The 17,391-nt window shown below is 45.5% G+C and overlaps 1 protein-coding gene across 3 annotated transcripts in view; it reads right to left on the reverse strand.

Moving 5' to 3' along the window:
* Window positions 1–325: 325 nt before the first annotated feature.
* The window catches only part of chd7 (chromodomain helicase DNA binding protein 7), a 378,323-nt gene continuing 361,257 nt past the window's right edge, over window positions 326–17,391 (reverse strand). For all 3 annotated transcript variants that reach the window (XM_072467710.1, XM_072467709.1, XM_072467711.1), the window contains exons 36-38: window positions 5,686–5,826; window positions 3,315–3,419; window positions 326–2,347 (exon numbers count right to left, since the gene is read on the reverse strand). In XM_072467710.1, the coding sequence (XP_072323811.1) occupies window positions 1,430–2,347; window positions 3,315–3,419; window positions 5,686–5,826 (1,164 nt within the window). In that variant the 3' untranslated portion in view covers window positions 326–1,429. The remainder of the gene's footprint in view (window positions 2,348–3,314; window positions 3,420–5,685; window positions 5,827–17,391) is intronic.

A 17,391-nucleotide genomic window follows, 5' to 3' on the forward strand; every position in this document is an offset into this window, starting at 1 on the left:
TAATTCCACCTGTCGCTGCCTTGTGACAGCGGAAAAAGGATAGCATTGCAACATAATGGAGTGCGGATTCTTTCCTCACCACTTTTTTTTTTTTTTTAAAAAGAAACAGTCCTAGGCTCATCATAATTTTTAACAAACAGACGTAAGCTCATCCATAGCACCACATTTGGCATTTCAGGCGACACAATGTACAGCTGCCTGCCCAGTGAGAAAAACAGTTTAATCTGATGGATCTGGACTTCAGGTAAAATGTTGCTTATGGTAAAGCTATGCAGGTCAGCATTTTTAACAGGTGACAAGAGAACAGAATATAATGAAACCAGGATGCCTAATACTGAATTGGTTTAATAATAAAGCTAAATTTCATTGTATTTTAAGTACATGTATTGTCCATTTGTAAACATTTACTTCACCAATAAAACCAAAAAAAAACCTTTCCGGGAGCCAGAATATGGTGTGTTTCTATTGCTACTAAGCAATATAACTAGTGAATACCAATCATAATTTGGTTTCTCTAGACTTTTGCTTGTTCTACAGTACATGTCACTGCATATCATGGGTCACTTTTATTAAAAGCATTGTTACTACAGTTGGCAGCAATTTACATCTTATCTTACATGATAGCAGTTTTCAATTTTTTTTAAAAAAACATCACAACAAAGAAAACATACATTTACAAAGTCATGTTTGTAAACTTCAATGCTAGTAGAACTGAGGTAATGCTGTTTAGCTTTGTGGCTAAAGTAACAAAGTCCTTTCTTTAGAGAAATGTACCTGAATTTTGTTTATAACAGTGCATTACAAGAAAAAAAAATCATGAGACAATGCAAATCAACTGTAGTTTAAGTCAGAAATTGTGGTCACCCTTTAGGCGTTTTATTGTCCAGATTTTTTTTAAAAAACATTCAACAGCTGCCAAGTTATTGCTGTGCCTCTGGGGTGAGACCTTCACACTATCGAGGGGATTGTCAGTGTGGACTCTATTTACAGTCAAATCTATAGGCATGATATGTTCTACAATGACTTTTGTCCATCTGTGCTCTTCACAGCAATGTTAAATATACATCTTCATTATTCCTTTATAAGCAGAAACTGCTTCGGTCACTAACAATCACATGCCATGATTGAAGTTTGCTGCGTATCACAAATTACCATTGGTGAAAAACGAAAAGCAGAGCATTTATTTTAACTTCATTGCTTAAATTCTGACACAATTTTGAACTTGATATCGCTTCTAGGATAATAAATAATGCACTGCATAATACTTATGACCAAGACATCTTTGACATCTGCATAACATGACTTGGAACTTTGCTACACTATGTTACAGAGATAGCTTAAAAAACTATGTGTGGACATTTAATGAATATGTAAACAGTAGGACTACGACTTGAAGAGTTTTAAAACACTTAAGGAACTGGAAATGTAATTAATCCTCATCATCATCATCATCTTCTCCCTCAACTGAGTCCAACCCCGTCACCTGTGCCAATTCACCTTCCACAAGGGAGGAATCTGCTGGTTTAATAGGGCTTCCCATAGGATCACTGTCATCTGAATTGGCCTCCCCTTCAATAAAACTGTTGTCCTCAGTTTTGCCATCTGTCTTATCCTCCTTATCATTTGAGCCTATTGCGCTCTGTAGTCCAGCCAGTGTAGTATGAGGAAAACCAGACAAAGTCATTCCCAGCCCAGGAGGAAGAAACATAGATGGGTAGAATAATCCCGGAGCCATAGTGGAAAGCAAGAATGGGTTGAAAGCAAGAGGGGTGTTAGATAGTCCAGTGGTGGCAGGAGCTGTGAAAGAACTTGAACTTGCATTATTCGAATCAACTGTAGATTCAGCATTGTTTATTTCCTTATCTTCATTTTCTTTATCATTTTCTTTATCATTTTCTGTTTTAGATGAAATGCCACTTTCTGTTTCGCTTGGGCCTGATGTTGCTGAGGAAGTACTAGCTGTAGCAGTCAAGGGATTGCTTAACAAGCCTCCAAGTCCAAACATATTGGGCAGCCCTGCCATGCCTGGAAGCATCAGTGGTAGTAAAGAAGCTGGATTTTTTGCATCTCCTCCTGTAGCAGCTGCAGCAAGGCTTGAAGGGAAGCCCATCAATCCAGCTAACTGAAGACTTTGCAGGTTTTGTAAATTCTGCAGGCTCGCTAGGTCCATTCCAGCAAAGAGACTGTTCATCAGTAGTGGGTTTATTCCTGAGGCTGAAGCAGCAGCTGCAGCCGCAGCAGCTTTGGCAATCTCACTTTTAGGCCTTCTCCCTCTTCTACTTGCACCCTCCTCTCTAACAACAGGTCCAGTGAGAACACGGTCAAACATGGACTCTGGTAGAAAACCCTGAAAAAAGATAATCTGTGTCATCGTAATGAATCTGAACGTGCACTAAATATGCTCAAATCAAAACACTAGGGCAATCAATAAATGCCTCTTTCCAACATATTTCAATATTTACTGAGTTGATCAACAAACACTATATATTTTTTTAAATTTAGAGTACCCAATTATTTTCTTTTTCCAATTAAGGGGCAATTTAGCATGGCCAATCCATCTAACCTGCACATTTTTGGGTTGTGGGGATGAAACCCACGCAGCCAAGGGGAGAATGTGCAAACTCCACACGGACATCAACACTATTAACAGCACAAGTAATAAAAACTAAAATCCAGAAATATTCATTTATTGTAACAGCTTCTCTGCCAGAATTTTTTGAACCACATTGTAGAGTTTTGCAATTCAAATTTACACCATCATCATCAAACAAACCCAACATTGTTTTGAATAATTGAGATTCGCATTTTAATGAATTTTAGCAAATCAACTGTGGTGCGCTACAGTACAGTTCACAAAAAGTAAAGTACAGTCACTTGATATAACCTGAATTGATCCTGTATAAAAGCTGGGTTTACTCACTAAATAATTAATCTTTGCTGAATGAATACTGAAACAAAACTCCATTCCCAAGTCAAAAGACTTTAAAAAAAAAAAAAGTTTAGAGTACCCAATTATTTTTTTTCCCCAATTAAGGGGCAATTTAGCGTGGCCAATCCACCTACCTGCACATCTTTGGGTTGTGGGGGTAAAACCCACGCAGACACGGGGAGAACGTGCAAACTCCACACAGACAGTGACCCGGGGCCTGGATTGAACCCGGGTCCTCAGTCCCTTTAGGCAGCAGTGCTAACCACTGTGCCACCTTACCGTCCGTCCTAGTGTAAATATTTTACAATAAATTTTATATAGTCTGAGTGAATGCATTCATTTTATTTTGCGAAGACTGACTCATGACAAGAATAGCAACACTTACAGACTGTTTGACCACATCAGCCCAATCAGGTGCAACAGCAAACTCAGGATTTTCTTCAAGCCATCTAGGCAGATCTTTCATTGGTGGGGCCATGGCACCACCCATCTATCAAATTTGGGAAAACATAGTATTAATGCCTCTGCCCATGTACAACTTTGGTTTCCACTTTATTACCAAAAACCTGAATGCACATTTTCTTTATATAGCTTCCTTTGTTGAAAAATACTCGTCTTAGGAATCCACAAAGAAAACATTAACTATTGTAAAACTAAAGCGTTACATATTTCCAGTGGTAGTTGGTTAAAGTTTGAATACAAGTTGCCATGTTCCAAAACTAATGATCATTACTACACAATATAAAGAAATTAGATGATCGATTATGGAAAAAGGAAGAAATATGCACAATAATTTCCAATAGCTCCACCATGTGGATTACCATATTGCGACAATTGGCCCCCCACAAAAATTGTTATTGAAACAATTTAAAATGCTTGATCAGTATTGGGGCAGCATGGTAGCATGGTGGTTAGCACAATTGCTTCACAGCTCCAGGGTCCCAGGTTCGATTCCCGGCTTGGGTCACTGTCTTTGCGGAGTCTGCACGTTCTCCCCGTGTGTGCGTGGGTTTCCTCCGGGTGCTCCGGTTTCCTCCCACAGTCCAAAGATGTGCAGGTTAGGTGGATTGGCCGTGCTAAATTGCCCTTAGTGTCCAAAATTGCCCTTAGTATTGGGTGGGGTTACTGGGTTATGAGGTGTGGGCTTGGGTAGGCTGCTCTTTCAAAGAGCCGGTGCAGACTCGATGGGCCGAATGGCCTCCTTCTGCACTGTAAATTCTATGATAATTCTATGATAATTCTAGTATCATTAGAATATCAATTTCAAAGATGACATTTTCATGTGTTTTCATTAAATAAGGCAAGTTACAAAATTAATTTGTCCAAATAAAGATCATGTTGTTCAATAGGTTTTACAAGTGGTACAGTGGTTAGCACTGCTACTTCATGGCGTCGAGGACCCAGGTTCGATCCCGGCCCCGGGTGGAGTTTGCACATTCTCCCAGTGTCTGCATGGGCCTCACTCCCACAGCCCAAAGATGTGCAGGCTAGATGGATCGGCCACGCTAAATTGCCCGTTAATTGGGAAAAAAAGAATTGGGCACTTTAAATTGAAAAAAAAGTTCAATAAGTTTTAGATCAGTGAGGTCAAAGATGTATAAATGACAAACATGACATTTTTTTAAGACAAAGTTAATCAGCTAGACAACTGTACAGTTAAGCCAATTAAATCTAAAACAAAAAAAATTGCAGTGAAATATACAAATAAATGCAAGTGGGGAACAAATTACTTTCCATTATGAATATTACAAGATTTCCATAAAATCATTCTGGGAGAAAATTCCATGTTAGGTTTGGCTTTTAAATGTAAAATTATGTTTATTCTTTATTTACAAGATGTTTAAACTTATTGGTTTAATTCAATTTATATTTACATCTGCTAATTGACAAATCAAATAACCAAAAATTAGGAATACCGTGCCAACTTGGTTCCTTTAGTAGGGAGTCGAAAGGTTATCTGATTTAGCTTTACTCCAGAATTTGAGCAGTGTTATACTAGGCGTATGCTGCATTCTCACAAGTGCATCCAAAAGGATGGAAAAGATCTGACGACACTATTCAATGAACAGTAGAGTTCTCTAGGATCCAGCCAACATTTCTCCCTCAACAAAAAAAATTAGTAACTGGCCACTGATCCCACTGGTGTTTGGGGATCCTGTTTTGCATAAAATAGCTGTCGTGTTGATCAGAATCATAGACTGGTTAAACCACAGAAGGAAGCCATTCAGCCCATTGGGTCTGTGCTAACTAAGAGCAACTCACCTAGAACCACTCCCCTCTCTTTTCCTAGAAACCCTGCCAATTTTCTCTTCACACACAAGTCACTGCACTTCAAAAGTAATGCTCCTTCCTCAGGTGAAAGAGGTAAGTTCCAGAAACTTACCTCTTCATTCACCTAAGGAGCAGTGCTCCAAAAGCTAGTGATTTGAAACAAACCTGTTGGACTTTAACCTGGTGTTGTAAGACTTCTTACTGTGCTCACCAGTCCAACGCCGGCATCTCCACATGGCTTCAAAAGTAAATCATTGGATACAAAGAACTTTGGGAAATTTAGTAATGAAAACTCATCTCCCATTATACATATGGCTGGCTTAAGATATTAGCACATCAGCTTTTATACTAATCGCTGTGCTAATTATCATTAAACTTCAATGTAGTGTAAAATGGGAGCTAATTTCAGTGTTGACACAAAGGATAAATTGGCTAAAATGATGAGTTCTTGCCAATCAGATTACCAATTCTCTCTCGTTACATACCTTTTTCCCATTTCTTTTATTGACAACAGGTACTCTTTCATCTCCTGTCAAAGTGTTCACATCCAGTTTGTTAGGATTTCTACAGCGATGCCGTTTCTGTTTAGGTTTTTGAAATGGGGTTAACAGCACCTCTCCACTCTTCTGTGAAAGGAAAAAAAAGGGTAAAAATGTAACTTTTGTTCATCTGGGTAATACACATTAAAACAATACATTCACAATTCTGAATATATATTTGTATGACTGGAATTCCTACCAATATACAAAGCAGTTTTAAATTTTTTTTAAATTGCATATACTTACAGATGAGCTATCCATAATCAATGCATTTCAATGGAAGCACCGTTCTGTTGAATCATACAGATTTGGGCATTGCATAAAAATATACATTTTAATAGCTGTGGGAGGGGGAAAAAAAATCATGCTTTTGTACTTTGTTCCAAATGAACTATTTCCACATATTATATGGCCAATATTCCAACTACCATATTCACAACTCGCCGCTTTGCAGTCATATGTTTTTGATTCCACTCTTGCTCGAAATCCAAGTTCTGATGGTTGTTTCGTTAAGATAAAGCACAATGCATCAAATGAAATGAAATGAAATGTAATTAAAATCGCTTGTCACAAGTAGGCTTCAAATGAAGTTACTGTAAAAAGCCCCTAGTCGCCACATTCCGGCGCCTGTTCGAGGAGGCTAGGACGGGAATTGAACTGAGCTGCTGGCCTGCCTTGGTCTGCTTTAAAAGCCAGCTCTTTAGCCCCGTGCTAAAACAAGATGAAAAAAAAAATGTGAGCTACACAATACAGAAAGGTTCAAAATGATCTTCAACATAGAGATGGAGGAGCCGTCTTGGGATTGGGAAAAATTATAATTTAATGTATTCTTTCACAGATGTAGGTGTCACAGGCTAGACCAGTATTTATTTCCCATCCCTAAATGCCCTTGTAGCCACCTAAAATGGCTGATTCCCTATTAATTTGGCCAAAACCCGAGTTAAAATGGCTAACCGAAAAGGCTGATGGGAAAAGCAGCCAACAGGACACAAACGGACAGCTGCAGACAGAATAGCGTATTCGGCTCTGGGGAAGTCGGCCCAGATCGATACTCAAGACTATTAGCAGCACACCAACCCAGACATCTGCAGTTTAATCGGCTATCCCCGGGAACAATTGCAACATATTAGCAATTGAAGTCGGATCAGACCTGTCGGCGCCTGCAGTGGCCGAAACAAAGACAGGTGAACTACCACCCCCCGATCGAGGAATCGCCCCGTTATTGGACATATCGAACCCAGTGATTGGAAACAAGTCCAATCACTTGGGACTCAGGGTCAAGGGCCGCCCCGAGAGGCGGGAAGCCCCTGGGCCCTAGAAAGTGAGGGGCCAAGTTCAGATCTCTCTCTCCCTTCTTCACCTGCTCGAGACCTTCATAAGAACATAGAACATACAACGATACAGCGCAGTACAGGCCCTTCGGCCCACGATGTTGCACCGACATGGGAAGTCAAAAAACAAAAGCCATCTAACCTACACTATGCCATTATCATCCATATGCTTATCCAATAAACTTTTAAATGCCCTCAATGTTGGCGAGTTCACTACTGTTGCAGGTAGGGCATTCCACGGCCTCACCACTCTTTGCGTAAAGAACCTACCTCTGACCTCTGTCCTATATCTATTACCCCTCAGTTTAAGGCTATGTCCCCTCGTGCTAGCCATTTCCATCCGCGGGAGAAGGCTCTCACTGTCCACCCTATCTAACCCCCTGATCATTTTGTATGCCTCTATTAAGTCTCCTCTTAACCTTCTTCTCTCTAACGAAAACAACCTCAAGTCCATCAGCCTTTCCTCATAAGATTTTCCCTCCATACCAGGCAACATCCTGGTAAATCTCCTCTGCATTCGCTCCAAAGCTTCCACGTCCTTCCTATAATGCGGTGACCAGAACTGTATGCAATATTCCAAATGCGGCCGTACCAGAGTTTTGTACAGCTGCAGCATGACCTCATGACTCCGGAACTCAATCCCTCTACCAACAAAGGCCAACACTCCATAGGCCTTCTTCACAACCCTATCAACCTGGGTTGCAACTTTCAGGGATCTATGTACATGGACACCTAGATCCCTCTGCTCATCCACACTTCCAAGAACTTTACCATTAGCCAAATATTCCGCATTCCTGTTATTCCTTCCAAAGTGAATCACCTCACACTTCTCTACATTAAACTCCATTTGCCACCTCAGCCCAGCTCTGCAGCTTATCGATGTCCCTCTGTAACCTGCTACATCCTTCCGCACTGTCGACAACACCACCGACTTTAGTGTCGTCTGCAAATGTATTCACCCACCCTTCTGCGCCCTCCTCTAGGTCATTGATAAAAATGACAAACAGCAACGGCCCCAGAACAGATCCTTGTGGTACGCCACTTGTAACTGAACTCCATTCTGAACATTTCCCATCAACCACCACCCTCTGTCTTCTTTCAGCTAGCCAATTTCTGATCCACATCTCTAAATCACCCTCAATCCCCAGCCTCCGTATTTTCTGCAATAGCCTACCGTGGGGAACCTTATCAAACGCTTTACTGAAATCCATATACACCACATCAACTGCTCTACCCTCGTCTACCTGTTCAGTCACCTTCTCAAAGAACTCGATAAGGTTTGTGAGGCATGACCTACCCTTCACAAAGCCATGCTGACTATCCCTAATCATATTATTCCTATCTAGATGATTATAAATCTTGTCTCTTATAATCCCCTCCAAGACTTTACCCACAACAGACGTGAGGCTCACCGGTCTATAGTTGCCGGGGTTGTCTCTACTCCCCTTCTTGAACAAAGGGACCACATTTGCTATCCTCCAGTCCTCTGGCACTATTCCTGTAGCCAATGATGACATAAAAATCAAAGCCAAAGGTCCAGCAATCTCTTCCCTGGCCTCAGGCCCCGGGGACAAATCCCATCAGGCCCCGGGGACTTATCTATTTTCAGCCTGTCCAGAATTGCCAACACCTCTTCCCTACGTACCTCAATGCCATCTATTCTAATAGCCTGGGTCTCAGCATTCTCCTCCACAACATTATCTTTTTCCTGAGTGAATACTGACGAAAAATATTCATTTAGTATCTCGCCTAGCTCTTCAGACTCCACACACAACTTCCCACCCCTGTCCTTGACTGGTCCTACTCTTACCCTAGTCATTCGCTTATTCCTGACATACCTATAGAAAGCTTTTGGGTTTTCCTTGATCCTACCTGCCAAATACTTCTCATGTCCCCTCCTTGCTCGTCTTAGCTCTCTCTTTAGATCCTTCCTCGCTACCTTGTAACTATCAAGTGCCCCAACTGAAACTTCACTCTCATCTTCACATAGGCCTCCTTCTTCCTCTTAACAAGAGGTTCCACTTCTTTGGCAAACCACGGTTCCCTCGCTCGACGCCTTCCTCCCTGCCTGACCGGTACGTACTTATCAAGAACACGCAGTAGCTGTTCCTTGAACAAGCTCCACATATCCAGTGTGCCCAACACTTGCAGCCTACTTCTCCAACCTATCCCCCCCAAGTCATGTCTAATGGCATCATAATTGCCCTTCCCCCAGCTATAACTCTTGCCCTGCGGGGTATACTTATCCCTTTCCATCATTAACGTAAACGTCACCGAACTGTGGTCACTGTCCCCAAAGTGCTCACCTACCTCCAAATCTAACACCTGGCCTGGTTCATTACCCAAAACCAAATCCAATGTGGCCTCTCCTCTTGTTGGCCTGTCAACATATTGTGTCAGGAAACCCTCCTGCACACATTGTACAAAAAACGACCCATCTAATGTACTCGAACTATATCTTTTCCAGTCAATATTTGGAAAGTTAAAGTCTCCCATAATAACTACCTTGTTACTTTCGCTCTTATCCAGAATCATCTTCGCCATCCTTTCCTCTACATCCCTAGAACTATTTGGAGGCCTATACAAAACTCCCAACAGGGTGACCTCTCCTTTCCTGTTTCTAACCTCAGCCCATACTACCTCGGAAGAAGAGTCCCCATCTAGCATCCTCTCCGCCACCGTAATACTGCTCTTGACTAGCAGCGCCACACCTCCCCCTCTTTTGCCTCCTTCTCTGAGCTTACTAAAACACCTAAACCCCGGAACCAGCAACATCCATTCCTGTCCCTGCTCTATCCATGTCTCCGAAATGGCCACAACATCGAAGTCCCAGGTACCAACCCATGCTGCCAGTTCCCCTACCTTATTTCGTATACTCCTGGCATTGAAGTAGGCACACTTCAAACCACTTACCTGAACACTGGCCCCCTCCTGCAAAGTCAAATCTGTGCTCCTGATCTCTATACACTCATTCTCCCGTACCCTAAAACTACAATCCAGGTTCCCATGCCCCTGCTGCATTAGTTTAAACCCCCCCAAAGAGCACTAACAAATCTCCCCCCCAGGATATTTGTGCCCCTCAGGTTCAGATGTAGACCATCCTGTCTGCAGAGGTCCCACCTTCCCCAGAAAGAGCCCCAGTTATCCAGAAATCTGAATCCCTCCCGCCTGCACCATCCCTGTAGCCACGTGTTTAATTGCTCTCTCTCCCTATTCCTCATCTCATTATCACGTGGCACGGGCAACAACCCAGAGATAACAACTCTGTTTGTTCTCGTTCTGAGCTTCCATCCTAGCTCCCGGAAAGCCTGCCTGACATCCTTGTCCCCTTTCCTACCTATGTCGTTAGTGCCAATGTGGAGCACGACATGGGGCTGGTCCCCCTTAAGGACCCGGAAAACACGATCCGAGACATCACGTACATCATCGACCAGAAACAGTAGGTCTGACTCCAGCGATCGCTACCCGATAAAGACTCCTAGCCATCGACCCGTATCAGCCTTTTTGAATCCCGCGGGCCAGATCCGATTCGATAAGCCATTCGTTTCCCTGACCTGGTGGGCCCTTCCTAAAGTTAAATATTGGCCAGCAGTGATAGATTTCTATATAGATAGTAGGATTATTGTGCAAGCATTAATTGTTGTATATAATAAATGACCATTGATTTCAATCTTACTAAGCGGTGTGCTGACTTATTAATCATAACTCGAGCTTGAACCATGTGGCGGTATCCGAAAGATACCTGGCGACTCATGAGCAAAGGTGACATAATCAGAGCTAATAAAACTAAGGCTAAAAAGAGCAACATAATTGGCGACTCCGCTGGGGCCCGACATAGAAGTGGAAAACCACTCCAGGAGAACCCCAGAAATTTGAATAGAATCCAATTGGAAACAAAAACAAAAAGAAACCACAAGTGTTCAAGCGGTTCTGGTTAATAATTCACAATTCGGAAGTGTGTGTATGCATGCGTAACTAACAGGGTTATAAGGTAAAACTGATAGATTTTTGTTGCGTCAAAACTGTCGGCAGTCTGTATTTTCGGAAATTAGCGCAAGCCGTACCCGCATCTACGACACCACCTTAGCCCCCTGTTCCAAATTTGAACGTAGCGAGCAGATAAGAGAGATGGTCATGCAGGCAATGCAACGTCTCATGAACCCCGAAGAATTTGCGGTCGCACCAATCAGCAGCATTAAAGTGGGAGTGTCCCATTTGGGAAGTGGAAATTTCCAAATTTCTGCAGGGCAAGGGATGGCCCGTGTGGAGCCGTTTCTGTAATAATGACGACTCAGGTCCCGGAAGTATAGGGCATACTTGGTGGGAGAACATGAGTGAAATCCATAAGAAAAGCTTAGCGAAAGCGCGCAAGCCGATGGCAATCGTGTCCTGCATGGCACAATTGCGAGGCACAGAGGTCGTCGTCAGGGCGCTCCGAAAAGAAATAGAAGGCATACATCGTATGAGTAAAATCGATGTATGCGAGATGGAAAAGGAGAACCTGGAATTGAAAAGGCAGTTAGAAGCCAAGGACGAAGAGGTGGCTGACGCCAAATGGCGTCACCAGTCTTGTCTGGCGCATTTAAGCAGTTTTCAATCCCAGTATGAGAAGGCTTATCAGGACACGCAGCGTGCCGTCCTGGTTAAGAAAGAGACAGAGAAGCAGGTGGAGGCGCTACAGAAGCAATGTAGTGATCTCAAGGCAGCCTTGAGAGCGCTCCACGCTGCAACCACGGAACAAAGGCAGAGTACCTTAGACCATGCGAAGTGCCGAAAGCAAATTGCAGACCTGCAAGCAATGCTTTCTGTCCAAAAGGGATTCCAAGACACCTTTGGGGAAAGTTTAGAACAGGAAGATGGCCCTGATTGGGAAGAACTGCAAGAGACAGCGCAGAGATACGTTCAGGGAACATGTGCGCAAGGAAAGCCCCAAAGGAGGAGAGCACCCCCACCCCCAACACAGCAGGTAACACAGGCTCCCTTGAACCCTGTAACAACCCACCGCACTGCCACAGCAGACGAGGCGGAAGTCTTATATTCCACCCCCCTCACAGTGACCCAATTACGGGACGCGTGTGCTAAAATCACACCATTCCTCCCCGCTTCAGACCCACACCATTTCTTTGCCACCGTCAAACACCAGGCGACCTTGTACGGCCTGGATGAGAAAGAGCAGGTAAAGCTCACGGTCCTCAGCTTAGACCCATCGGTCGCAGCAGCCCTTCCGGACCCACAGAATGTAGGAGGAGGCACCCTTGCAAAAATGCATACCGCGATCCTGGATGCGATCGGGTATAACCGGGGCGACCCTGTAGATGGCCTAAATAAGTGCAGACAGAAAAAGTCTGAACACCCCACAGCGTTTGCAGGATGTTTGTGGATTCACTTTGAAGCCGTTTACGGAAATGTAGACCGTGCCCATTTGTCCGCAGACAATATGGCCAAATGGACCCGCACCCTTATCTCCCATGCCACGGAAGCAGGACAGAATGCCTGTAGTAATTATGACCCCTCGGAGGAGGCTCATAATGAGAAGTGGGTGGTCAAAAGATTGTCCCGCGTTTGGGAACAAGCGGCTTACAGTAAACCCGCAGCTAGAACCCCCGAGGAAAAGCAAGCCGCCGCAGACGTGCAGGCAGTAAGAACCACTCTTCACAACCCCGCCTGGGTATACGAGGGAAAGAGCAGCCCCCCAGCAAAACCGCAAGAATGCTACAATTGCGGAGAATTGGGACATTTTGCCAAAGAATGCAATGGCCCTAAAAAGCCACAGAGAGCCCAACAGACAGGCACTATCAATAAGAAAAAAACAGAACCCATACATAGCGTTAGCGCCCAGTCCGATCAGACAGACTTGACCGGAACGGACTGACGGTGTACAGGCTCCCCCAGCTGGGTCTGCGATACCCTGTGGGGTAGGTCAGGACGACCCGTAGTTGCAGCAAAGGTTAGGGGACAGCCGATCGAGCTTCTCTGGGACACAGGAGGGTCCCGCACAACCTTAAATTCCTCCACCCTTGGTAAGGACACGTGGCCTACCACAGCCACTATCACCCTCAGCGGCTTCACAGGCCACTCACAAGATGGACATACCACAACCCCTGTACCCATCCAAATCGGCACCATTAATACAAAACAGCCCGTAGTGTTAGTCAACCTGCCCCCAGCGACCAGCACGGTAGCATTGTGGATAGCACAATTGCTTCACAGCTCTAGGGTCCCAGGTTCGATTCCGGCTTGGGTCACTGTCTGTGCGGAGTCTGCATATCCTCCCCGTGTGTGCGTGGGTTTCCTCCGGGTGCTCCGGTTTCCTCCCACAGTCCAAAGATGTACAGGTTAGGTGGATTGGCCATGATAAATTGCCCTTAGTGTCCAAAATTGCCCTTAGTGTTGGGTGGGGTTACTAGCTTATGGGGATAGAATGGAGGTGTTGACCTTGGGTAGGGTACTCTTTCCAAGAGCCGGTGCAGACTCGATGGGCTGAATGGCCTCCTGCACTGTAAATTCTATGAAATAAAGTCACCCCCTTAGCAGCCCCCACCGTTGCAACAAGTCCCGAGACCATGCTCAAACAGGGACTCCATGCCCGATATTTCACGGTTTTGGACGTCAGTAATGGGTTCTGGTCCATTCCATTGGCAAAGGCGTGCCAGTATAAATTTGCCTTCACTTTCAGAGCGCAGCAGTACACGTGGACATGCCTGCCACAAGGCTTCCACAACTCCCCCTCCATTTTCCACCGACAGCTGGCAAATGGACTCGCAAAATTTTCTCGCCCCGAATGTCGGTACAGTATGTAGACGATCTACTCCTACAGACAGACACGAAGGAAGAGCACATTGAGCTTCTGTCCGAACTCCTGGAATTACTACATTCCATTGCCTGTAAACTAAACCCCAAAAAGGCCAAGATATTGGAAGAGAAAGTGGTATATTTGGGTACTATTATCACACACGGTAAACGCGAGATCGAGCACAAAAGAATTGACTCGATCGCTAAATTGCCCCTTCCCCAACACGTTTCAGCCCTCCGGTCATTTTTAGGACTGGTTGGCTACTGCCGAAACCACATTGACGGTTTTGCCAGCAAGGCAGCGCCCCTCTCAGACCTCCTAAAGAAAGGAGCCCCCTGGGAATGGCTTCCGCAGCATACGGATGCTGTGGAATCATTAAAACAGGCGTTCATAGCCGCCCCCGCACTACAAGTTCCCGACCCGCTTTCCCCTTACGCAATAGAGGTAGCGACCACAGACCGCACTTTCAGCCGTGCTCCTGCAGGAACGGCACGACCAGCTAAGACCCGTGGCTTATGCCTCCCGAATTTTAGATGCTGTGGAGCAGGGATTCTCAGCCTGTGAGAGGCACCTGCTCGCAGTTTTCTGGGCAGTCCAGTATTTCTCATACATTACCGGACTGAACCCCATCACCATTTTGACCGAGCACACCCCCACCCAACTTTTACTAGATAGACGACTTAAAGACGGTACCGTCAGCCAAATCCGCGCTGCTAGGTGGACCCTTCTCTTACAAGGACGGGACATCACAGTCAAACGGACCAAAACATACACATACTTAGCGGACAATCTACAGTACCCCGGAACCCCCCATGTGTGTGAAATCATCTCGCCCCACCATAATACAGGCCCCTTTATAGCCAAAACACCCGCCAGAAAACTAGCCACTCCATCTCAGAACCCCCCTCACCCGGACACGTGTGATCCCATTAGGATCTATGTGGATGGATCTTCCACAGTCCTGGATGGGCAACGCATAACAGGTTGTGGGATTTATGTGGAGGACGCGCAGGGACGCGCCCTCGAGGAAATCGCATTAAAATTACCCGGACACTTAGGCGCGCAGGCAGCAGAGCTTGCGGCCATCGCTTACATTGTAGAGCACCCAGATTCCTTCTCCAGCCCAGCAGACATATATTCCGACAGTTTATACGTTTGCAACAGCCTCACCGAATTTCTACCCCTCTGGGAAACAAGAGGATTTGTTTCCGCGGATGGGAAACCCCTCCCCTCAGCCCCATTACTCCGCCATATTTTGGAAAAAGCCAAGAACCGGACCTTTGGCATTATAAATGTCCGCAGCCACCATCGTTCCTCCCCCCCTGGAAATGTAAAAGCCGATGCACTGGCTAAGGCAGGATCCAGGCATGGGTATTTTTGGAAGCCCCCAGAGAGCGCCCCAGTGAGTGCAGTTCAGGTCGCGGAGACTAGGATCGAAGATCTAGTAGAGGCCCAGAAGCAGGATAGCGCTCTCACTGAAATCGTGAAAGGGAGGTTTCCAGCCTCATATGAGAGGTACAGAAATACAATAACCACACATGATGGTGTGGTGCTAAAGGACAGCCTTTATGTAGTTCCTGAGCAGGATAGGAACCAAATAATCTGTTTATTCCATGATGGTCATGGACACCAGGGAATCGAACCCACCGCAGCCCACCTCAAACAGCTTTGTTGGTGGCCTAATCTCAAAGAGGATGTATCCCATTACATTGAGAATTGCCTCATCTGCGCTCAGAACAACCCAGATAGTTATGCCAAAAAGGCACATCTCAGCCACACACGACCCGTTAACGGCCCCTGGACTAACCTCCAGATCGATTTTATAGGTCCATTGCCCCCTTGCAGGAATGGCCATAAATATGTTCTGGTGGTCATAGACACTGTTACAAAGTGGGTGGAAGCATTTCCAGCCCGCACCAACACTGCGAAACCCACATCCAAAATCCTAACCCACCACATTTTTACAAGATGGGGACTCCCCCGCAGTATTGAATCGGACCAAGGTTCTCACTTTACGGGACGGGTCATGCAGAACGTCCTCACGATATTTGGCATAATCCAAAAATTTCACATTGCGTACCACCCTCAATCAAGTGGTATAGTGGAGCGCATGAATCGGACCCTAAAAATCACCCTTAGAAAAATGGTCCAGCAGAACAACACCACTTGGGATTCTGTCCTCCCCTTTGCGCTGATGTTTTTGTTTCCACCTCCACAGGTTTCACCCCACACACCCTCATGACCGGACGTCCCATGAAAGGGACAGAGTACTTGTTGGGTTTAGACCTGACCAGCCCTGAAGTTACGGCCCTCACCCACGAGAAAGCCGTTGAACAATTACTTATAAATGTAAAAACGGCTCCGTTAGCAGCCGCTGTTAAACTGGTTACTAAAAGAAAACAGAGCAAGGCCTGTTTTGATAAGGCAGTACATGCTACGGAGTATAATATAGGACAACAAGTGATGTTGTCTGTGTATAACCCCAGCACATTTCTGTCTCCGAAATACTCGGGTCCGTACTCCATTACGGATAAAGTAGGCCCATCGGTATATAAAATCAAATACCAAAATGGTAAGACTGCGTGGTTTCACATAAACCAGCTAAAGGCTTATGGAGCACAGTCAAACCACACCCACCACGTCATGCTTGACGCAGCAGACCAAACCCCGTCCATAGCCAACGTGACCACACTAACCCCCTCCACGTCCAGCTCAGACATGGACTCGCCCCCGACTCCACCCACAAACTTTACACTCCGCCCTGGAACGCCCACAGACTGCAGCAACAGAGACAGCGACTGTGACTCTGTAGACAGCCGCTGTACAGCACGCCTCCCTACTATCCTGGTCCCACACCCAGCGACTCAGACTCCAGTGACCCCTTCCTCATCACTTTCTTAAACAAACCACACCACCGAACCACACGGACGACCCCGACTTTATCCCCACTCAACTTGACGAATGCCATTGGCACCGCGACAACTCCTACAGACTCGTCCGCAACGACGAGAGCAACCCCAACTCATACCACGCAGCCTTCTCAACCTTAATTCACTCCAGAATTTGGCACCCGGGAGAAGGGGACGACCCCGAGTCAGACCCCCAATCCGCCAACCCCTTTGCGACCCTGTTCGCAACAGAGAACTGAGGTGTCCACATGATGTTTTAAAGGAGACACTTGGTGAAAAGTGTTGTCCTTTCTGATGGAACCTGCAAGATGTTTTACGTTGTTTGTATGTTTGTTTAAATGTTGCTCGTCCGACAGGAGAATTTTCTCACATGCCCGTTCTGCCGAAACCTCTGAGGACTTGCCTCAGAGACCCACCGCGGCCAGACGCTTGTTCAGAGGAACTAGCTTTTCAGCTGATACTTGTTCGGGTATCAGACGCCCGATCGTAACTGCTCTTCTGATTTGACGGGTGAATCACAGCAGCAACCCCACCATGATGACTACATTTTTGCCCGTTCTTGTCGGTTGCTCAGGCAGTGGAGAAACGGCGTGAGACCCGCCCTACCTGGGGACCCCCC

Source organism: Scyliorhinus torazame, chromosome 11 (assembly GCF_047496885.1).
Source record: "Scyliorhinus torazame isolate Kashiwa2021f chromosome 11, sScyTor2.1, whole genome shotgun sequence".
Lineage (NCBI taxonomy): Eukaryota > Metazoa > Chordata > Chondrichthyes > Carcharhiniformes > Scyliorhinidae > Scyliorhinus > Scyliorhinus torazame.